General features: G+C 40.7%; 1 protein-coding gene across 4 annotated transcripts in view; it reads left to right on the forward strand.

Annotated features, from left to right (window-relative positions):
- LOC136428504 (brefeldin A-inhibited guanine nucleotide-exchange protein 1-like) overlaps positions 1-23,113 on the forward strand; it is a 35,839-nt gene that overhangs the window by 8,061 nt on the left and 4,665 nt on the right. For 2 of the 4 annotated variants that reach the window (XM_066418069.1, XM_066418071.1), the window contains exons 5-35: positions 1,513-1,692; positions 2,086-2,494; positions 2,873-2,968; positions 4,002-4,230; positions 4,825-5,059; positions 5,605-5,704; positions 6,325-6,473; positions 7,242-7,350; positions 7,874-8,051; positions 8,215-8,326; positions 8,645-8,679; positions 9,428-9,598; positions 10,075-10,159; positions 10,567-10,732; positions 11,200-11,357; positions 11,911-12,039; positions 12,382-12,540; positions 12,968-13,088; positions 13,803-13,943; positions 14,499-14,668; positions 15,258-15,467; positions 15,984-16,225; positions 16,853-17,020; positions 17,594-17,723; positions 18,251-18,386; positions 18,907-19,045; positions 19,339-19,417; positions 19,616-19,775; positions 20,213-20,355; positions 20,829-21,006; positions 22,437-22,490. In XM_066418069.1, coding sequence (XP_066274166.1) covers positions 1,513-1,692; positions 2,086-2,494; positions 2,873-2,968; positions 4,002-4,230; positions 4,825-5,059; positions 5,605-5,704; positions 6,325-6,473; positions 7,242-7,350; positions 7,874-8,051; positions 8,215-8,326; positions 8,645-8,679; positions 9,428-9,598; positions 10,075-10,159; positions 10,567-10,732; positions 11,200-11,357; positions 11,911-12,039; positions 12,382-12,540; positions 12,968-13,088; positions 13,803-13,943; positions 14,499-14,668; positions 15,258-15,467; positions 15,984-16,225; positions 16,853-17,020; positions 17,594-17,723; positions 18,251-18,386; positions 18,907-19,045; positions 19,339-19,417; positions 19,616-19,775; positions 20,213-20,355; positions 20,829-21,006; positions 22,437-22,490 — 4,771 coding nt within the window. The remainder of the gene's footprint in view (positions 1-1,512; positions 1,693-2,085; positions 2,495-2,872; positions 2,969-4,001; positions 4,231-4,824; positions 5,060-5,604; positions 5,705-6,324; positions 6,474-7,241; positions 7,351-7,873; positions 8,052-8,214; positions 8,327-8,644; positions 8,680-9,427; positions 9,599-10,074; positions 10,160-10,566; positions 10,733-11,199; positions 11,358-11,910; positions 12,040-12,381; positions 12,541-12,967; positions 13,089-13,802; positions 13,944-14,498; positions 14,669-15,257; positions 15,468-15,983; positions 16,226-16,852; positions 17,021-17,593; positions 17,724-18,250; positions 18,387-18,906; positions 19,046-19,338; positions 19,418-19,615; positions 19,776-20,212; positions 20,356-20,828; positions 21,007-22,436; positions 22,491-23,113) is intronic. The other 2 variants (XM_066418070.1, XM_066418072.1) reach the window with 1 other exon arrangement.

Consider the following 23,113-nt stretch of genomic DNA (forward strand, 5'->3'; position numbering starts at 1 on the left):
TGTACGCCGACAGCAGTTTAAAATTGTGAACGTACTGTACATTGGTCTTTTAATTCAGTGTATGTAAACTGCGAAAAGCCAATAAAATACATCTTACATCTTACATCTATGTATCTGATGCGCTAAGTTGGCGAATTATTTCAATGTCGGCCCAAATATATATTTCCGTTTTCCCCGGGAATTCATCCGAAAATGTGCCCAAACACGATTTTCAAAATGGCGGAGCAGCATAAAGGTTATCGGAAGACACCACTGTTTCGGAGGTATAGTGTGTTAAATCTATTTTGCTGCAAACTATCACTGAGGATAATTACTGAACCAAAAGCTTCAAACTAAATATGGATAACATTACTATGATGTAAAATTTGGGCTGTTGCAATTTTCTGAAACGAAAAAAAGCCCTCAAAAGAGCGACCTTCCTCTCATTACCCTATTAGCATAATGGTAGAAGCCGATCATTACAAGCAAACAACAACAGATTTGGAAAATTGTCGCCACGATTTTATATTTGAAAACGGTCGAAAACGAACAGTAAGTGGCAACTGAGCAACATATATTTTGTTCTATACTAACTAGGGGGCATTTTTCTGCGAAGAACTTTGTTTCATATGATTAAAACTCGTTGGTGACGCGTGTGCCGGCAGCGAAGCAGTCGCGAAGGATCAAGAGTAGAGTATGGCGATGCTAGTCTGTTCAGACATGAAGCTCGAGCAAACCATGGATTTTGGAGTTGGCAGATACAATAATTCTTTTTTTCAAACCCATAATAGAAGTAAAAGAACAACAATCGAATTTCTAAAATGTGCCTTACCTATGTAATGTTTACATGTGTACTGTACGGTGAATAATTGTATCTCAGTGGGTACTGAAAACATGTGTCACTCGTGGTCAATTAATCAACATTTTCTCCATAGCGGCCACCTGTCTTTAGCGGTCAGTTTTGGCCAGTCCCTTGAGTGACCGCTATAGACAGGTTTGACTGTATATGCAAAATATTTTGTTAGTGGGAATAGTCTATATTTAGGTTCAAGTAATTTATCCATTTTTGTTTTAAGTCCAAGTGCATTCAAAATGTCCGTGTAAGGAGGGGTGTAAAGTGAAATATGTTGCATTAGCTGACAAATGCTTTTTCTGTACTGCCCTAGAAAGTTTGTAAGCCCCACAGCTTTGCCATCTGGATCAAATTCCGTTGATCCTGTTGCCAGAGTTCGATCCTAGGGTCGACTCCAGCTCGGACATGTTGTAAGGGATTGCATTCGTCATTTTGGATGGTGATATAAAGCCGGCGGCCCCGTTCATGAGGGAGCTTCGGGCATAAGCCTCAAGCGTCAAACCTCTGCACGTAAAAGAACCCAACACACTTATCGAGAAGAGCAGGGGTGACCCGGTGTGCTTGGCCAAAAACACGAGCCGCAGCGAAGCCGCATTGTACTACCATCAGCTACTTGAAAAAGCATCATGCTTCACCTGACATGAGGATGATTGCTTTATCTTTTACCTTCTGTTCCACAGGCCTTACTGACTGCTGTCACCTCTAACACCTGTGAGGTCCATGAGGGCACGGTGCTTCAGGCAGTCAGGACCTGCTATAACATCTACCTGGCCAGCAAGAACCTCATCAACCAGACAACAGCCAACGCAACACTCACACAGATGCTGAATGTCATCTTCTCCAGGATGGAGATACAAGCTGTAAGATATATTAAGTTAACACATCTTTATAAGTTTGAGATTGTTTGTCTGTATATGTGCGTAAGCTACTAGTATGTGTTTCTCTGCAATCCCTGATAAAATTTTTATACACATTAATTCAGTGCAAAATTCACATACACTGAGGGTTAAGTGTCTTTATGTCTGTGTGTGTGTGTGAGTGAGTGAGTGAGTGAGTGTGTGTGTGAGTGAGTGTGTGTGTGTGTATGTGTGTTTGTATTTGTGTTTTGGTTTGTTCGTGTGTGATTGTGTGTGTGTGTGTGCTTAAAAACAAAAAACAGGTACATGAGAAAAACTCGACCTTTCATTTTATTGTTTGTTTGGTATTTTGAGTTGAAGATAGCTGCCTATAATAGGATGTCTTTTTCTTGGTAGGCTAAAGAACAGGCGCTACAGCTGGAGAGAACCTCAAGCCGAGCGTCGCTCACAAGAAGCGAAGGTAGTGAAGGGACCCCCGTCCCTACCCCTCCGCCACACGGGCTGTCCAATGGTGAGGTCATCACTGACATGGCTGACAACAAAGAAGATGAAACCCAATCACAGAAGGAGACAGGGGAGGACGTAGAGTCCGCACAGACGGAAGACTCGGAGGCGAGGACACAGGAGGAACAACAGGGATCTGGTGACTCGAGTAGCGAAGGACAGAAACAGGGAGTAGTGCCGCCTGCCTCGGAAGAGCAGGGCTCGGACTTACCGGAGTCAGAACAACACGGCACAGCACGGGACAGCGAGGCCCAACAGGAGGCAACGCAACAGGAGAAGCAAGACACACCTGCAGCCACAGGTCAGAATATAATCATTCATTACCTCCATAGAAAATGGAATGCAAAAGTGCCATAATTTGTAAATGATGGGAATCTCATACTTGTGACATGTGTAGGTTACTGAAAGTTGTACTTAATAATGCATAGTTTATGTAAATGTGGAAGTCATTTGCGTAATAAACACATTTCATTGAGGTATGGGGTAAGATATTTCACCCCATCTCCTGTCTCATGTATGGGAGTGAAATGTAATCATTTTTCAACTAATCAGATTTTCAGGTGTAAACAGTACAAGCAGACTCAACAAGTATTTTGAATGTCTATGGTGTACAAGATAAGAATGTATTTGGTCATTATTTTCACATGTAGCTAAATTGTGATTTTATGACTTGCCACAGAACCAGTGTCAGAAGAAGCAGGTCCAGAACAGGAGCAGACAGTGGAAAATGTGGTGGCTTCTATCATAGATGACATGATATCTGCTGCAGTAGAAGGTAGGTCCTTGTCCTGTATTAACTCGTTTTGCTATCTCAGGTGCTGAACATGCTATGGTCACGAGTTTTGAGTGGCAGGTAGCTTTCAAGAAATAATGGTATTGGTTTGGGCCCTCTCATGGCTTTCATTGGTACTGCAGGTTTGTTTTTGTCTTTAATTCTGAAACAGGATAACTCAAGGATGATTAGATTTTCATGATTTTTTGATTGTGGATGATTTGTCCTTTACAAAGAGAATACAACACATTGTATTCCGTATCACGTGAGGTATATGTACCAGCCTGACCGCAGTTAGGATTACCCGGCTGCGAATCCGACCCAAGGTAGGGTCGGGACCAAGAATGATGTGGAATACACCGTGTTGTATTCTTATGTCATACCCACCCGAGAAAAACGCACATTCCAATGAAAAATGCACCTGAAGTTGACATAATTTGGTGTCCTTGTACCTAAATTGTAACAGCACCAATTCCAACATCCGAATTTGGTATTCAAAATTTTGACGGCCGCTCATACAAAGTGCGTTCAAATTATTTCATGAAATCTTCTGGGATACAAGAACCCTGTGGTATACATATAGAATACAACACAATGTATTCTGTATCACCCTCGATACCGGCTCGACCGCGGGTTGCAACTCCCGGGAGGGCCGGGACCGAGGGTAATTCGGAATACACCGTGTTGCGTCTTATTTATGACATGCCCACTCAAAAAATGCGAATTGCGCCTGAAGTTTTGTGTCCTTGGAAAAAAATCGTAACAACATTGATTCCAACCTCCGAATCCGGGATTCAAATTTTCGACAGCATCTCAACCGCCACACTCGAATTACATTCTAAATATTTTATGGAAGCACGTGTGATAATTGTAGAACACCGTGTGATGCGGAAAATTATAACCCGGTCCGGAACACCCGTATCAAACGTCTTCGCGGCCCAGGTATGACATAATGTAAAATACGGACCGGTCCTGAACACCGGTATGGAACATTATCGTGGCCCCGGTATGACATGAAATATTTTCTCTTTAACAGAAGAAAAAGGAGAGGGCCAGGCGACAGATGAAACCCTGACCCCGGTTGACCCTACCGTACCGGGTGATGACCCAGAGAACCCGGACGATAACCTGGAGACTCCGGAGGCCAGGGAGGCGGCGGCGGCAGCCAGGTTCTCTCATGTCTTACAGAAGGACGCTTTTCTGGTGTTCCGCTCCCTCTGTAAGCTGTCCATGAAACCCCTGCCTGACGGACCTCCGGACCCAAAGTAAGTACTCTACTACCAATAGACCCCTTTCTAAATACCGGTGCCATTTTGAATCTGGCGCGAGTGCGCGTTATTTGAGCATGGGAAAAGTAAACAAACAGTAAAGAGGACGGCGCGGGAAAGGCTAAACAATGGCGTCCCCAATAGAAAGCAGCGTTGAGTCATCTGAGTCGGCGGAGAGATGCTCTCCTCGGTGAAATCCGTCGATATATATGCATGACACAAGTAGATAATATCTTATTTGCACATGGGCCGACGGACCCTAGCAACAACTTGCTGACCCCTGATTTTTTGGGGGGTGGAAGAATAGCAAGGGAAATGAAATTTTCAATCGTAGTGGTGAATATGTTGTAGAATCGTTTTCCAGCATCCTCTTCTCATTTCTGTTACAATAGGAAATTGATAGAAACAAACCCTAGGTCCCCTTTTATTTTTATGTTGATACCTTGCATAATTACAACTTCAGTGTTGGATCACTTTGGTCAAAATTTGAAGAAAAAAAGCAAAGAGAATCCCAACTCTGATATTTTCAGGACTGTAACTCAGCGAAAAACAAAACGTTAATTTTCCTCGGCCTCTTGCGTTCCCCCCCAGGTCTCACGAGCTGCGGTCCAAGGTGCTGTCCCTACAGCTCCTCCTGTCCATCCTGCAGAACGCGGGGCCCGTGTTCCGCACCAACGAGATGTTCATCAACGCCATCAAGCAGTACCTGTGTGTTGCCCTCTCTAAGAACGGCGTCTCGCCCGTGCCGAAAGTGTTTGAGCTGTCCCTGGCCATTTTCCTGACTCTCCTCTCTCACTTCAAGACTCATCTAAAGATGCAAATTGAGGTCAGTACTCACTCACTCATCAGGTCAGTACTAGATAGTTAGATTAGGCCACACCAATTTGATTGGTTGTTTTTTACACCGGCACTTCAAAACTCATCTGAAGATGCAAATTGAGGCCAGTAGATGATTAGTTTAGGGCCCATCCAATTTTATTGGTTGGTTGCAGAATCACACTTCAGAACTCATCTGGAGATGAAAATTTATGATAGTAGCTACTAAGATTAAACCACACTAATTTGATTGGCTGGTTTTCAAACTCACTCTTTAAAACTCATTTGAAGATGCAAATTGAGGTCAGTACTAGATAATCAGATTAAGCCACACCAATTTGATTGGTTGGTGTTCAGATTAGACCAAATGATACTCAACAAGGAAATTGAAATCAAAGGGAAAGTCTGTACCTGGTACACACAGTTTCGGGACTAAATGTAGTCAGTTAAGTTTTCCTCCCAGCACTCTGTTTTCACCTTGACCCTTTACAGAATTTTTACTTTCTAGAAAGATTTGGTGCTGGATTGATCTAAATCAGTTATTTCTTTCTTCAGGTGTTTTTCAGGGAGATTTTCCTGAACATCTTGGAATCTTCAAGCTCAACGTTTGAACACAAGTGGATGGTTATCCAGGCTCTAACACGCATCTGTGCTGGTAGGTTGTCCTTTTGGAATGTTCGCAGTTGTTTTAGTTCTCTCACCCCAAACTCATCTCATCATGAACATGAACTGTGTCTTGCATTCTTTTTCAACTGCAAACTTGAAACACAGCAAATGTCTCCTTTTCCCTCCTACTGAGGGACATAGACTTCAATTTAGAGTCCATTTCAAGTCACCTCAAGGGTTGTTATTGTCATCATTTACAAATGTTTTCGATTCATCGTAATATTAATTCTTTGTCTAAAATATTAGATACATTGGAAATATTTTGAACATCATTTCAACTTTCTAAATATCACCCCAGTTATGTAAGACTTTGAAAATGTTTCTAATGCAGACTATGATATTTCCAATAGTTTCTAGATAACAGCATTCTACCATTATTTACCATTACTTTACAAAAATAGGCTAGTGGGCTGGAAAGAAAGCAATTGAAATCAAAATGAATTCAAATTTTCATTTTCAGCTTTTTGAAAAGGATTTTGTGACTTGAATATTCTTTTATTGAATATATTTCAAAATTATTACAAAATATGATCTAAAAACCTTTGCAATGAGTTGGGTTGGATGTTGCTGTAATATTACATTGTGATGTAATCTAAATTCTGTTTCCAGATGCCCAGAGTGTAGTGGACATCTACTTGAACTACGACTGTGACCTGACGGCAGCCAACATCTTTGAGCGGCTGGTGAATGACCTGACTAGGATCGCCCAGGGGAGGGGGGCGCTCGAACTGGGGGCCACTCCCAACCAAATTCAATCTGTAAGTCTCTTCTTAGCAGTACCATGTTTTCTCCATTAAGGGAATTGTGACATTCGTCATATCATTTAGGACAGCAACTTGAGGGAATCCTTGGATGAGTTGTGCAAAATTCTTTTGTCTTGTTTTAGAAAAGGTTGAAAATCCTTCCACAAAAAAATTGCGCAACAAAACATTGACACCATGAAAGTGATGATCTATTTATAGCATATATGACCCCGTTCACACTCATTTTTTCAATCGCGATTAAAGTATAATCGCGATTGTTTTGTTCGATCCGATCGCGATTGAGCGCAAAGAAACTTTTGCGTTCACACTGCTTTTCGCCAAGTGGATTAAAGTACGCTGTGATCCGATCGCGATTGAAGCACGATTGAAGCATGCTGCGTTGACGCTCGTTTGAGGTCATAGGTTGAGGTCAAAGGTTCGGCGTCGCTTGCTATTGCTATAACGTGGTCTATTTTAGATTTTTTTTAGTTCAGAAACTTTCTTTCCATTGAAATCAACACAATTGGATGGACACTGCCCTGTTGACATAGTGATTTTGACGGAATCTCGACAACATAAAAACAGTGACTGAAAGGCCGTACACAATGAACAAACAACAGGTTGAGGAAGAAACAAGATATTAATGCATTTGCTTAATGCGCCTGATCCATGATGATGATCTTTCTCTAGTTTATGAGATAAAGTTCACTCATACACAGTAGATTGATAACTAAACTGTCACAGATGTTAATGATATTAATACCCAAATGTTTGCTATTTCAGGAGAAAACCATGAGAATGAAAGGACTTGAGTGCCTTGTGTCTATACTGAAGTGTATGGTAGAGTGGAGTAAAGACCTGTATGTCAACCCCAATCTTCAGGCAAATCTTGGTAAGTTCCAGACTTTCCACATGACAAATCAAATGTTTGTACCCTTAGTTGTGCCTTAGCCAATGGCTTTAAAATCGCCACAACCATAGCTGAAACAAGGCAAAGTCAAGTGTGTTTTTTTGTTGCTGATCTATCCGACGGATATATGACAAGCGTTAACAGCATGCTTGGTCTAGGGTTGTTATCCTTCCCTCTACTGGCTCTAAACATGGAAGTCGAGAGTTTGAACACCGACTGTTATCACTCAGTGTTTAGGAAAGAGTTGCTCTCATTTGGGTGGACTGTGAAAGCCTGAGGGCCCATGTTTGAGGAAAGCCATGCCTTAAGCATGTTAAAGAACCGCACTTATCAATAAAAGTAGGTGTCCTTCCTGGTGTGAGTGGATCAAACCTAACACTCCAGTCCTACCCAGCTTGTACTTACCAACTTGAAGGTAGAAAACTGGTATGTTTTTCCTTTATGCTGTTTACTGGTTATATGATACCAAAAAATAAAAAATTCAAATCTTTTATCAATTTTTCAGGCCAAGAGGCATCCAAAGATGTCGACACGGACAGTGGGCACGGCACCATGGCGCGCCACGCGAGCGACAACTCCCTCAACTCCTCCTCGCCCAGCGTGGGGTCGTCGGTGCACGACAATCCCGAACAGTTCGAGTCCCTGAAACAACAGAAGGAGATCTGGGAACAAGGCATAGAACTGTAAGTCTTTAGAGCCCATTTCCTCTGGGAGATCCCTTCTTAACTCTAATACATATAATGTAATGGGCTTGTCAGGGATGTCCCTATAGGCCGGTTTACACGAGGCACTTACGACGAGCAAAAGTAAGCAAAAGTCTAAATTTTTCTGACATGCTTTCTTCAGATTTAACAAGAAACCAAAGAAAGGGCTGCAGTTTCTTCAGGAGCAAGGCTTGCTGGGTAAAAGTGCCTGGGACGTAGCTGACTTCTTCCACACCGATGAGAGATTGGACAAGGTATAGGTGTTGTTTAATGACATTCAATATTCTACATTATTATGACCATAATGATGATAATGTTTATTTCAGATTCTTGTTCGTAAGCATATTGCAAATAACAAGATAAATTATACAACAAATGAAGACAACGGCAATATGAGACATGTGGCTGTATCAAATGCTAAATATGCTCTAAATCTCAACTTGTATAATGTTACAGGAGTTAGACTGTTCCCAATTCTTTCCATGATTTTGACACTACTTTGAATGAATGTAAACCACCAGTTTTAGGGAAAAACATGACTTTTTACTTTGAACATGTGTTTTTTTTTACAGACACAGATTGGAGATTTTCTTGGAGAAAATGAAAAGTAAGCAAATACAATAATGCTTATTTAAATTTGATAATGATATGCAGCAAATGCTAGTAAATAGAGAGGGGTAATAACATTGGGAGAGGTATTAAACATAATTAAGAGATTTCATACATTCTATGCAACTAATTATGCTAAATTATTCAGACATGTACCTTAGACCTTAGAGCCTCCTGCAACTGTTGCATAGGTCGACTCTAAGTGCATTGAAAAAAGGATGACTGATTGGTATGGGAAAATTTGGGTTAACATTGTTAGTACTGTACATTGGGAAATTTTCACTGTGTTGTCAAGTCTGTGGTTTTCACGGTGACCTCTCACCGCAGACTCCTTACACTGTGAACACACATTTGTAATGCCTTCCATTGTTTTACTGCAATTGTTTCAAGAAAGACACTGCAAACTTGATTTTCACTGTGCCGCAAAATTTATAAGTACTGCGAAGTTTAAAGCAGATATGGACGAGTCCATTGGCCTGATTGTTTGAGGCAAGTGAAAGTGCCAATCCAGCAAGCATATGTCTTACCCTACTTGCCCTTATACCATACCCAGTGTTTTTCTTCCATTGATTTAGGTTTTTCCATTGTTTGTTTGTTTGTTTATTTTTATTTCATGTGGATAGATATGTGGGCAGGTTTTGGTGAGACCTCGAAATGATAAGATTTTGGGCCCCCTAGTTTTGTAAGTGAGTGAGGTTTTTAACCTACTTTCTGGCTAAACATGTTTTGAATTCCTTCCCAAACAGGTTCAACATGGAGGTTATGTATACGTACGTGGATCAGTTGGACTTCTCTGGTCGGGACATCGTGTTGGCTCTGAGGCTCTTTCTGGAGGGTTTCAGGCTACCTGGTGAAGCTCAGAAGATTGACAGGCTTATGGAGAAGTTCGCCGGCAGATACTGTGAAACAAACCCCAAGTGAGCCCCTTCAATAAAATGTTTTTGATATGCATTTATTGGTTAGGCTGTTAAGGACACACAGCCAGGGCTAGTCAACTAGCTATAGCCTGTGGTTATTACAAAGGACTAGCCCTGCTGACAAACACAATATGAATGGCATTGTTCTGACATGGACATGCTAACAATGATTAAAGTACATTGCAACTATATGTACATAATAGTATTGTGTGCAGAATGAAAACATTAAGTTCTGTATATACATGTAGATCATTTTAGAGGGAAATTTTATAAAATGGAATGTTCTATCAATAAGATATTGTCTAATATTTCATATCACTGAAAACATCTAGGCCTTTTTGGTCAAACATTAAAGTTGTAATTATGCTCCAAATCAAGATTTCAATGTGAAAGTGATTTCAAAATCATGGTCCTCTCAAAGCTCTTTTACAGCCTTGTTTTATGTTAGACTAATTTGATGTTTTCCATCTCCACAGCTTAGCCATATTTGCCAGTGCTGACACTGCCTATGTGCTGGCCTACTCCATTATCATGCTGACTACTGACCTCCATAGTGCACAGGTTAGTCCTGTATATTAAGTAGATAAAAAGCTAAATGTTTTCCAATATGACAAGAGAAGTGCCACAAACTTTTGAATGTCCTACAAATGTACATGCAACCTTCGGATGTCCCTATAGCTCAACTGGTAGCAGCCTCACAGTTGAGCTCCTGGTTCCAATTAGTTGGTAACTGGGAGACCCCGGTTCAATCCTGGGTCAGGACAACTCGGTTTGGGCTGCACCCATCTTTAATAAGGGACTTAAAATGGGGGTCCCGTGTTCAAGGAGGTGCCTAAAGCATGTTAAAAGGGAACTTCATTTCTCCCATTTATACTTTGTTTAAAACATTCCCTCTATATAGATAACACATTTTGTGTGTAAGACAAATACTCAGCTGCTTTGACCTTACAAAAATGTATCTTTTATAGGTCAAAAGGAAGATGACCAAAGAAGATTACATCAAGATCAACAGGGGCATCAATGACAGCAAGGATCTACCAGAAGAGTATCTATCTGCTATTTATGATGAGATAGCCGGGAACAAAATTTCCATGAAAGAGCATGTCAGGGCCCCTGGGCCCAAGCCTATGGCAGGTATGTTTTCCTTGGTCTTGGGCATTTTTGGTGACACCTCAGGGGTGGGGCTGATTGACATATTGGATACCAATGAGTATTCTGTCGGTAACTCCTTTAAAAAAAACTAAGACTGGGATATTACCTCACCTCAACTTGCTTACAATCCATTTTGTGGTAACAAGAAAAGTTCTAGATTGTAAAGAAATTCCCCATTCTAAAGCTAAGTCCATCCACACATTGGACTAGGCTACTGTAAAACGTAAAATACTTTAAAGTAAAATTTTTACAGTCTGTTAACATCGGTTTTCATGGTGGGCACTGCACTGCATACTCATCACACTGTTGACATATGTTCTCACTTACATTGCATTGCTACAGTTCTTTCAACCCCAGACTTGAAAGGCCATACCCTTCCTACCACAAAAGTAATTCCTGTGAACTTAAATCAATTTTCAGTATTATGGCACATGTTCTTATTCCTGCAGCAAAAGATGTCCAAACTGAGAAGCAGCGCAAGCTACTGTACAATTTGGAAATGGAGAACATGGAGAAAACGGCCAAGGCTTTGATGGAGAGCGTCAGCCATGTCCAAACAAACTTCACCTCTGCCACGCATTTTGAACATGTCAGGCCCATGTTTAAGGTCAGTCGGTAACTTGAAAAGATGTTGGTTTTGAACTTAACCTTCTCTAGTTCACTCCCTATCTGTTCATCTCGTTTGTTTGATTTGTATTATAATTAATTCCAAGATGTATCAGATTGAAGAGCCTTTTCTTTTTCCTAAGCAATGTATTTTATTGTATTTTATGCAGACTAGGCTATATTTGTCAATTTGAAAGCATCTTGAGATTTATTTTCAAAATGTTTCCAGATTTAAGAAAAACTTCAAGACTTTCTCAAAGATCTCAAGATATTTTGAAAAAATCTCGATATTTTTCCATTTTCAACAGAGTATGATTACTTCTACTGGGCATTATCATGGTCCACAATGTAACACATACGTTTTCTACACAATGTGTGATATGTAAGGAGAAGATGTGATAGGTTTGAAGCATTATAGTCCAACATGCTCCTCTCAGTCAAAAATTAGATTAGATCTGATCGCATAGTTTTACAATATAAAAGGATCGGTGAACCCCTGAAAGAGCCAATCTATGCGTCTAATTAGTCACTCATGTGAAATGTGTTGTTTTCAGATGGTGTGGACACCATTCCTGGCCGCCTTCAGTGTAGGATTGCAGGACTGTGACGACACAGAAATAGCCAACCTCTGTCTGGATGGCATCAGATGTGCAATAAGGATTGCCTGTATCTTCAATATGGAGGTAAGAACAATGGATTTGTAGGGCCATTGACCTAGATACTAGGGGTTTAGGAAAGAGCGCCCCCTATGATTCTGTTTGGGAAGTACATTATCCAGTTACTGTATAACAATGGCAGTAATGTAAAAATGATCTCTATTTTGGGGAGTCCAGATTCCTAAAAATGTATGTGTAGGAGACATTTTCTAACTTCTATTTAGGGAGAGTTCATATAACATAAACACAAAATCACCATAATGTAACTCTATCAAATTTTGCCTTGCTTTTTATTGGCGATGCCTCAGGGGGGAGGCACATTGTAAACTTCTATAATGATGTCATATCTAATGTTGACTTTTTTTCCAGCTTGAGAGAGATGCCTATGTTCAAGCGCTTGCCAGGTTCACGTTGCTGACTGCCAACGCAGAGATTACGGAGATGAAGACCAAAAACATCAACACCATCAAAACCCTCATCACTGTGGCCCACACAGATGGGAACTACCTGGGCAAGTCCTGGCTAGAGGTGAGGCAATAGATGGATTCAAGTCAGGATTTGGACTTCAAAAAATATGCCGGAATCAAGCTGTAATATATGTGAAAACATTGTCAGGGCCCCTACTGGAACCCAGGATGAATTGAGCATGAACTGGGGCCCCATGCACCCGAGCCCAGAAATAGCCCGGCAGGCATTGGGAGTCTGTATCAAATTTTCTTTCCAATTCCCAAAGTTTTGATTTTGGGCCGGCACTTATGCTGTAATGTGGTATCCCCAAACAAAATCTTAAAAGTACATGAGAAGTCATGTATATTAAATTTTTCCCATCTCACTATACAACAAAGCCTGCAATTATTATACAGCCTGCTTTTTGCAACAATTTCAATAGCAGGGCTGATTTAGAACGTTGGTCACTGATATGATTTACTAATCAAAACTAATTGTTATGTTTCAGATATTGAAATGCATCTCCCAGTTGGAGCTGGCCCAGCTCATAGGCACTGGAGTAAGACCCCGGTTCATTGGTGGAGGGAACAGTAAGGGACATCATGACACAGTGGACTCTTTAGAACCAGGTATTTACAAAATGTGACTGATGATTATTGATTGGTTTATCATAAATATTTTAACATAATACGTACCGTAAATGGATTTAGATTTGCAGTGGTTTGATGTTCGCTGTTTTTAAGGTAGCCGCTGTGAATTTAAAACCACCGCAAAAATGCTTATTCTGTCTTCCCGCCTACCCCCTTGTTTCAACCATCGCTGCAAACTCTCCATTTTCTCCCTGCTGCAAAATTAAATCACCGCAAACTTAAATGCATCTACACAACAGTACTAACCTTAAGCCTCACATTTCCCAAAACTTCAGATATCTAATGGAGGTATGAGATTTTTAAAATCTTGCTTTTCCTGTCAAAGGTAGAAATATTTCCACTCGAAATATGCTGTGCTAATGTTATCTGCATTTTATTTCTGATCACTCTCGTTTAAAACATCAGAGTAACAAAATAGTATTATTTCCATGCCATGTTTGAAGGTTAGAAGCAATTGGGCTCAGACCCAACAGGTCCCGGTTCAATACTCGCCATGCCCAACGTTTGTGCCCTTCGGGAAGGCACTTTACACGATATTCCCACCATGATGGTGGAGTGACACCCACTGAGCCTCTTCGGCTACTCTGTCAAAAGTGTGCCAAAAAACACACACAGATTTAGTGCACCAATGTTCCAACATTTACCACCAAAAGCTGTGATTCATTTTTTTTTCTCATTTTTTTTACGATGTAGGGTTTAGAACAGCAGGACTGGTGGACAAACAGAAGATGGCGTCCTTCCAGGAGTCAATGGGAGAGACCAGCTCCCAGAGCGTGGTGGTCGCTGTCGACAGGATCTTCACCGGATCCACCAGATTAGACGGAAACGCTGTCGGTAAGGGTTGGGTTTTGTTTTTGGATGATGACATAAAGCCAGCGGTCCCATGTTTGAGGGAGCTTCAGGTGTAAACCTTAAGCGTCAAACCTCTAGATATGCACGTAAAAAAACCCAGCACGCTTAGGAGTAGAGGTAACTTTGGAATGGTCCATTTTGGTAGGTCGGTTATGGAATGGTCCGTTTTTCACATGGGTGACCTGAGAATAGTCCATTATTGTACAGAGTTAAGGCTGGTACTGTCCGTGTTTCACTAGCCCATAGCTAGAAGGAGTGATTTTGTTTTTGTCCATCTTTAGACATAGGTATGAGGAGTGAAGAATCCTGCATTTGCTCACAAAAATTTGCTTTTTACTTCTTAAAATAGATTCAGTTTGAAACATTGATATCGTACACAGTCATGTAAATATCACTTTTCCAATACAATTTTGTAATTGTTGTAGATTAATCAAATCCTAATGTTTACTGAATTTGTACAATTAAAGGTATTCCCAGATATTCATGTATATCAAATATTAAGGTATGTGAATTAAAGCTACAACGTTTCTTTCACAGTACATTTTGTGACGGCCCTGTGCCTGGTGTCTACGGACGAGCTGTCGTCGCCCACCCACGCCCGCATGTTCAGCTTACAGAAGATAGTGGAGATCTCCTATTACAACATGGGGCGTATCAGGCTGCAGTGGTCCAGACTGTGGCAAGTCCTGGGAGAACACTTCAATAGGGTAGGACAAGGTCACGCTACTGTAAAAGGGAAAATGTTTGCGGAAATCTAATTCGCGGCAGGGAGAAAATGGCGGTAGTTTTTTCTTGAACTCGCTCTTGTCACTGCTATGCAGGGTTTACTGCAAAAGAGGAAATGGTCGCGGTGGTTTTAAGTTGGCGGTGAAGAGGTCAACGTGAAAAACGTGAACATGAAACCACTGCAAACGTTTTAACTTTTACAGTAACTTTTAAGTGTAAATCAGGGCCGAAATACTTTTTGCCGATGGCTGTCACCTACCATATGAAGAGTTGCCAGAAATATTACCTGCATATTTGGAAAATTTTCTGCAAATACCCAAACTCTTTTCTCAAAACAACCTCTTTGGCCTGTGTTATCATAATACATACAATAAATGTCATATCGGAATAGAGTTTACAATATGCTTCAAAGCATTGTCTCATTTTTGTACTTGTAACGCTGCAACTTAGATAACTTGTAATCCATAATACCGAGCCTGAATTTTTTCGGCCTGCAAAATTGCAAGGTACTTCAAATGTGCTGTAAATACGGTTGTTAATATATATAGAATTTTTTTTCTGTGCTTGCAGTGTGGATGCCATCAGAATGAGGACGTGTCGTTCTTTGCGGTGGACTCGCTTCGCCAGTTATCCATGAAGTTTCTGGAGAGAGGAGAGTTGCCCAACTTCCGCTTCCAGAAGGACTTCTTGCGGCCTTTTGAATACATCGTGAAACGGAACAAGTCCCCGACCATCCGGGACATGGTGGTCCGATGTGTGGCTCAGATGGTAAATTCACAGGTACGGTTTGATTTCTATTCTTTCTGCCCTAACAAGTACTGCCTCCTGCTATTTCAGTTGGATTTCTGTTAGTCTTTGAAAGCTACTTTCTTTGCTTAGCACTCAGGACGAGTAAAGAGTGTAGCGTGCAATGTTATCAGTGGACTAGCCCCCCGCTGTAGTGTTTGCACAATTGTTTGTCCCTAGGACCATAGAAACAGAGATGGCCACTGCCCTATATATTATATGGTGTGGAAAGGACTTAGAAGAATGAATTTCAAAGGAAATGTTGTGAAAGCTGGTAATATCATTAACGTAATGGTTACCGTAGTAACATAAATGTTCGCAAAAACATTATTGTCAGAACAATTATGTCACTATAGGACAAGTTTACTTTGCACTGATAGCACAAGTTTGTTTTACACAGTGAAGATACGTATAGCAGATCGGTTGTCGAAACGTCTAGTGAAGAGAAATAAAGGTTACGCACCTAAGAAAACTGTTGAAGGTTTTGAAAGGTTTTCTTATTCTTCACAGGCCCCCAACATCAAATCAGGGTGGAAGAACATCTTCTCCGTGTTTCACTTGGCCGCGGCAGATTCGGACGAAGGTATCGTCGAGTTGGCCTTCCAGACCACGGGAAAGATCATATCCAGCATTTTTGAACAGTATTTCTACGCCGTGATCGACTCCTTCCAAGACGCCGTGAAGTGTCTGTCGGAATTCGCCTGCAACGCGGCCTTCCCGGACACAAGTATGGAGGCCATCCGTCTAATAAGGTAAGAATGAAACATCTTAAAGACACAAGTATGGAAGCCATCCGTCTAATAAGGTAAGAATGAAACATCTTAAAGACACAAGTATGGAGGCCATCCGTCTAATGAGTTAAGAATGAAACATCTTAAAGTTTACATTTTTGGCAGTGCCTCAGGGACAGAGCCAATTTGTTGTATATGTTATGTTGCCTAGCTACTGTTTATGTTGCATAGCCACTATCTAAATATACGTTACGTTGCACAGCTATTATCTATAATCTATGTGTTTCATAACCAAGAAACCACCAAATAATGTAACACCTGACACTTGGATTTGGAACCTTATGGTCCAAAAGCAGGATTACTTACCAGTGAGCCACTTCAAAACATGGGGTAAGGAATTTCCCAAGTGGCCTTCATAACCCCTGCATCTCCTATTTGGTCAGGTAGTCCTCACTCTCAGTGAGAGGAGCTTGTCTTGAGCATTGTAGAAGAGATACTGTTTCAGATGTATTCATGTAACCTCTAACCTTGACTTCCTCCATAGTAAAAATGCAACAACTTGCAGTTCCAACAGATTTTGACAGGGGGCATGCGTGTACTGTGCAAAAGAATGCCTCACCTTCTCCCTCATCCATTGCTATCCTGTAGGAGCTGTGCCAAGTACGTGGCTGACAGACCGCAGGCACTCCGTGAACATGGAGGTGACATGGAGCTCAACGTGTCTGAGGAGGACAGGGTGTGGGTGAAGGGCTGGTTCCCTGTGCTGTTTGAACTGTCCTGTGTCATCAATAGGTGTAAACTGGACGTCAGAACAAGGTAAGATACAGGAGAAGACCTGTACATATTTTGTGTGGCGTCACATGTCTTAATGGTGGTTTTTTGGTCCTGGGTTCAAATCCCCTGACATGCCCTGACGTTGTGCCCTTAGGAAAGGCACTTTATACACGAATTTGCTCACCTCACTCAGGTGAAAATGAGTACTTAGCTTCGGTTAGGGACGGCCCTCGGATAGGATGTTAAATGGAATCCCGTGTTTGAGGAGAACACGTAAAACAACCTGCCACAATTATTGAAAAGAGAAGGGGTCCTTCCCAGTGTGTATGGATCAGATAAATTTGCCCACTGTGTTTGCAATGTTCCTTTGCAGTCTTACTTTTGCTTATCCTCCATGCCTTCTATTGTGATACTTTTCCTAAATATACAGTTCCTCCAATTATATGAAATTTCAAAGCATAAACTTTTCTTTTCCGTATTTGCAGTCTGTCTGCTTATTCTCCATGCCTTATATTGTAACACTTTTTCCAAATATCCTGCAGTTCCGTCTATGATCAATAGATGGACTCCATATTATTTCAAAGCATGACCTCTCCCTTTACCGTTGTGTTCCAGAGCGCTGACGGTGATGTTTGAGGTGATGAAAACGTATGGCCACACGTTCCACCAGCACTGGTGGCAGGACCTCTTCAGGATCGTCTTCAGGATCTTCGACAACATGAAGTTGCCAGAACAACAGCCAGAGGTCAGTAGTTTGATGTGAACCAACAGAAAATCATAACGTATTATTCCCAACTACTTAGCTCTACATGGACAGCTTAGAACAAATAGCAGAAATCTGTAGTTAAAGGAGGAGAGCCTTCCTCATGAAAGATATGAAAAAGATATAGTTTCACATATATTATTGAAATAGGATGTTTTTGGTGATGCTTCAGGAGCGAATTGTGCTTTTTTAAAGTTTTGGGCTTGGTTTGAAATTACTCTAAAAATTGCATGGTATGCACAAGAATACATTGTCTCGATAATCCATTTTTGGCTACACGTTAGTTACATGAGTGGTCTAGACACATTGCAGATGAGATCTTTGCAGCTTCAGGAATAGGAAAGCACTGTTATGGCTGTTTGTTGACATTTTGATAAACGCAAAGTTCTCTATTCACGTACACGGTGTCCCAGGTACAAATGTTGGGTAATTATAATCCTTTTGTCCTGTTTTGAAGTGATTATCTAACCTATAATGATCTAATGTATGTGACTTGTTTGTTTTTTCAGAAAGCAGAATGGATGACGACCACGTGTAACCACGCCCTGTACGCCATCAGCGACGTGTTCACACAGTACTTTGATATCCTGTGTGACATTCTCCTGAGCGACCTGTTCTCTCAGTTACACTGGTGTGTCAAGCAAGGTCAGTATACGGATACTCTTTTTAGCACCTCCATGAGTAGTGGTATTGTTTTGAGTCCCTTTGTTTGTATGTTTGTGTTTCCGGAGTTATAACTCGAGAACCTCTGGATGGATTGTGATGATATTTGGTGTGTGGGTAAGTGTTGGGAACACAGTATTTAATGTTGATTTTGGGCCGTCTAGAGAATGAATTTATTACTGCAGCAGAACTTTCGTTTTTTGTATATTTTGTCCAGGACATGCTATAGTCTTGATTTTTTGGTGGAAGAATGTAAGGGAAAAGTGGTGAAGGCTAAATACATTCAGGCTTGTATTATAAATAACAATTTAGGTACTTAATTTTCCCTGTATTGAGTGAGGAAATTGGTGTTCATTGCCTTTCCCAAGGGCTCAACATTGGTACCTAGTACTGAAGATTCGAACCCAGAATCTTTAGATCTAGACTCAGCAACCTAACCACTAGATACTCTGCCATTACTCTGCCATTACGTTAAACCATTATTATGCTCTGTTTTGTATAGACAATGAACAGCTTGCTAGGTCTGGTACCAACTGCCTAGAAAACATGGTCATCTCAAACGGCAACAAGTTCACTCCGGAGACTTGGGACGAAACGTGTAACCTTATGTTGGACATCTTCAAGACAACGATACCTCATGCGTAAGTGTCATTTCTTCCCTAAGTAAAGTAAAATCTCCTGTTATTGTACATATGTAAATATTTTGCGTTTGGGAATGCATCTCATTATGTATAAGCAGCAACACCTGTGCTGCATTACTATTTGAGCCAGTCAGAATTGCTTTGAAGAAGGTGACAGATGGTCACCGAAACGTCAGTGAAATTATTAATAATACTCTTGGTTGTGTAAAAAGAGTCTTTTTATTCAGTGACTTACCAACCTGATGAAACTATTCACAGATGATAAACATCATGTTTCTAACTTTGATCTACAGGTTGTTGACATGGAAACCCGGAGGTCCTGAGTCTGAACCCCCCTCCCCATCCACCACCAAATCATTACAGGACAGCCAGGTAGGGGATATGGAAAATGTTGTTAGTTATAACTTTGCAATGTAATAATTGTTTTGGAGATATTAAGCCTTTTGGAAGGAAACCTGTGAAAAGTTTACTGAATGAAGATTATTTTTATCATTACATGAAGATTGCTCCACAAAGTAAGTTTGCAACTCAAAAAAGGTTGACATTGTTTTTACCTGATGATCTTCCCAGCTAGACACCCAGTCACAGAAGTCCCTCAGCATGCAAAGTTCCGTGGATGTAGGGGATCTTGGAAACGAGGAGCGGCGAGGCAGTCAGCAGAGTCTGACCAGCGTAGGCAGCGAAGGGTCACGGGGGCAACGAGAGAGACGACCAACGGGAGAGCGGCAAAGTTAGTGTAACATGCTTTGCCTGTCATCCTCAATGTTGCATAGAGTGGACTAGTTTATTCTCCAAATGTTATGTACTATGTATTAGGCTCTTCCACTCATTTTTCTTTACGGTCCCAAGTAAAGCAAGATCTACTTTTGGCAATGCCCCAGATGCATTACCAAAACTGGTTACAATACTGTAAATGCATTTAAGTTTGCATTTTGCATGGTTTTTATTTTGCGCAAAGGCGAAAATGGAGTGTTTGCGGTGGTTTTAAGTTTGCAGCAGCACTATAGTCACACACTGCTACAGTATTGGACAAAAATGTTCGTGGTGGCTTTAAGTTTGCGGTGAAACGGCCACCGCAAAAACCGCTAACATTTCTGCATTTACAGTACCTGATGCCAGGAGATAGACACACTGTTGTTTATATCTTATGATAAATTTTTCATGTAGGATCGTCTGTCGACCACAAGCTATTTGCTGGGCTGCTGATCAAGTGTGTTGTGCAGTTGGAACTGATTCAGACCATCGACAACATTGTGTTCTTCCCTGCAACCAGTCGCAGAGAAGACGCAGCCAACATGGCGGCGGCCCAGGTAAGTTAAAGAATTCTGCAAAATGGTTTATTATATTTGATGATAAGAAATTATAGTATGTAAGTAAGACTCATCTGCTTCTCGGTTTGGCATTACCCTTGGCAAAGTGGTGTGTATTGCTGGATTAGTGCTGCATTGATGCTGGATTGGTGCTGCATTGATGCTGGATTAATGCTGCATTGATGCTGGATTAGTGCTGCATTGATGCTAGATTAGTGCTGCATTGATGCTACTTCAATCCAGATCCCATGGTATAATGTATTGTCCATTAATCAGCCAGAATTACCATGGCAGTTGGCACCAATGACAGACAAGTGCAGTATCAAAAGTTTTGAGTATTAGGGCAGCCGGACACACCACTTTCTCAAGGGTATCACTGTACAGTTTTCAGAGTTAAACAGAGTTAAATCAAATAAACCGTGCCTAGAGTATACTTGTAGAATTTTAAGACTTCATTTTCGTTCATTCTGTAGAGTCACAACCCTAACATGCCCGATGATGATCACGACACGCTCCACGAGGACCAGGGTATGTACGAGCGGCTGACGTCCCAGCAACTCTTCCTGCTGCTGGACTGTCTGCTGGAGTCCCACAAGTTTGCCAAGGCCTTCAACTCCAACAACGAACAGAGAACCGCGCTCTGGAAAGCAGGTGAGTTGACTAACAACATGTGCATAATCTTAGCAGGGCTCAAAATAAAGTTTGTTTCTATTACCTGCAAAATTGCAAGTCATTAGAAATGTTACCTGCAATGCTGCAAAATTGTTTTAGTAAATCACCAACCCTTGTCCTTTTGCAGCCTTCTAAATTGAATTAAGCTTTTATTATTTCCTTGCATATCTATGTAATTACAGCTAGCACTCCAGGCTTGTGTGTGCCGGTGCATTGCTAGACTGTTGTTGCTAATACAAAGTCTGAAGTTTTTTCTAGCTTGCAAACCTTTTTTTGCATGTTTATTTTCATATCTTCTGCTAATTGCAGTTTGCAGGTGGGTATTTTGAACCCTGCTTAGCCAAATGTGGTGCTATTTTTTAAAAATCAAATATTGTATGATTTGTCACACTGCACATTTCTTGTTATTGCATGATTTTGTATGAAAAATAATCCTTATTTGTGATGTATAGTACTGTTGTAAAATTTCTCTTTGATTTTCCATATGTTTTGAATAGTCTGTTTGTTTCTGTAGCCATCTGTATGATATTTGACCATTTTAGTTGTCTTTGCACATTAGAATTTTGATGACACATAAACTGTTATGCACTTATAGAGTAGTTGATGAAACCTCGCACATTTGTATTGTGTGCCAATGTGTAGGTCCATGCCTTGTTACATATAATGCAAAATGCTTCTAATGGATATCAGCTAAATATTAAAAGTAGATATTTTTGCACAAATTTAATCCCATGGTCAGACTAATGTAAAAATATAACAGGGTGTGACAGGCATTGTCATACCTTGTGATGACTATAATATTAATGCTAAATTTGTAAATTATACCACCAATGTTCAGCTTAGATTTGCATGGCATGATTATGAATACAAAATGTATTGAGTAGCTTCCTCAATTACCAGGATTCATGAAATCTTTCATTTGCTTCATTGAAATGCGGAAAATATGAATTTACAAATAGTCAAAATGAACCATTTATCTTGTAACTTCAACTCCTTTATCCCTCTTGTGTGTTAGATTCTGCTGAATAAGCTAACTTTTGAATCGCTGCCTAGAATAAGCCATTTCACAGTTCTGAGTGCACATGTACAGTGGTGATGCATTGTGGTCTAGGTCAAAGTTCAAGGTCCCTCACTTGCAAACAATTCTTTGTCTAGATGCATGTGTGATCATGTGAATGTTTGTTTACTTTTAATCGTAATCTCTGACCTTACCCACAATCCCCTGCACTGTTGGAACTGTGAGATAGCTTATTGGATGCTGCCTTTTCTCTTAGCTATGCATTTGCTCACTTGCTAACTTGCACACAGTGCCTTTTTTCAGCATATTGTGTTTGTGTACTCCCAAATAATTTCTGCTTGAAAAAAACGCTGTCAACTTGTTGATGTATTTTGTACATTTTCCTTTTCAGAGCTCTTTGTTTCTGTCAGTCATATGTTGAAGTATACAGACCTTTGTTCCATAGGTAAAGATTTCTTGTGTATAGTTTGACTAAAACACACAAGTTTTGTTGTTCTGTGTGTGTCCCTATATGCATGTAGTTTGTCGGCCCCACCATATTGCCTCTGCCAGACTCTGTTTTGCTAGCTACTGACTGCTATAGGTACACAGAACTGTGTGTGGCTTGCCAGTAGGGTATGCTAGAAGTGAGTAATGTCATGCTGAAAAAGGGAGTAAAGTAACCTTGTATATGTAGAAGAGTCTACATGTGTGAAACTTGAGGATTTTAGATTTCAGAAGTCTGCAAATGTATTTTCGTAACCTTTAAAAACAAAATCTTGTTGAAAAATATTATTTAAACTTTAAGATATCATAATCACAGCCTAATTCATGGTCTTCTAATGACACATAAGAGCAGCTTGGTATACAGTAGGTACTAAGTGTTTTGGTGTGTAACACCTATTTAATTATTTTGATACATGTAGATAGACCAGTGTAAATTCTAAGATTGAAAGAAGACTCTACAAGTTTAAGGTCACTTCTTTTCTGAGTATACTTCCCACTCATACATAAACCCTATTTGATGTCCAATTTATTACAGTTCTGTGTGTCTTAATAGTAGTCAGTATCCGGCCACACCAGAGCTTG

This window comes from Branchiostoma lanceolatum, chromosome 2 (genome assembly GCF_035083965.1).
Source record: "Branchiostoma lanceolatum isolate klBraLanc5 chromosome 2, klBraLanc5.hap2, whole genome shotgun sequence".
Lineage (NCBI taxonomy): Eukaryota > Metazoa > Chordata > Leptocardii > Amphioxiformes > Branchiostomatidae > Branchiostoma > Branchiostoma lanceolatum.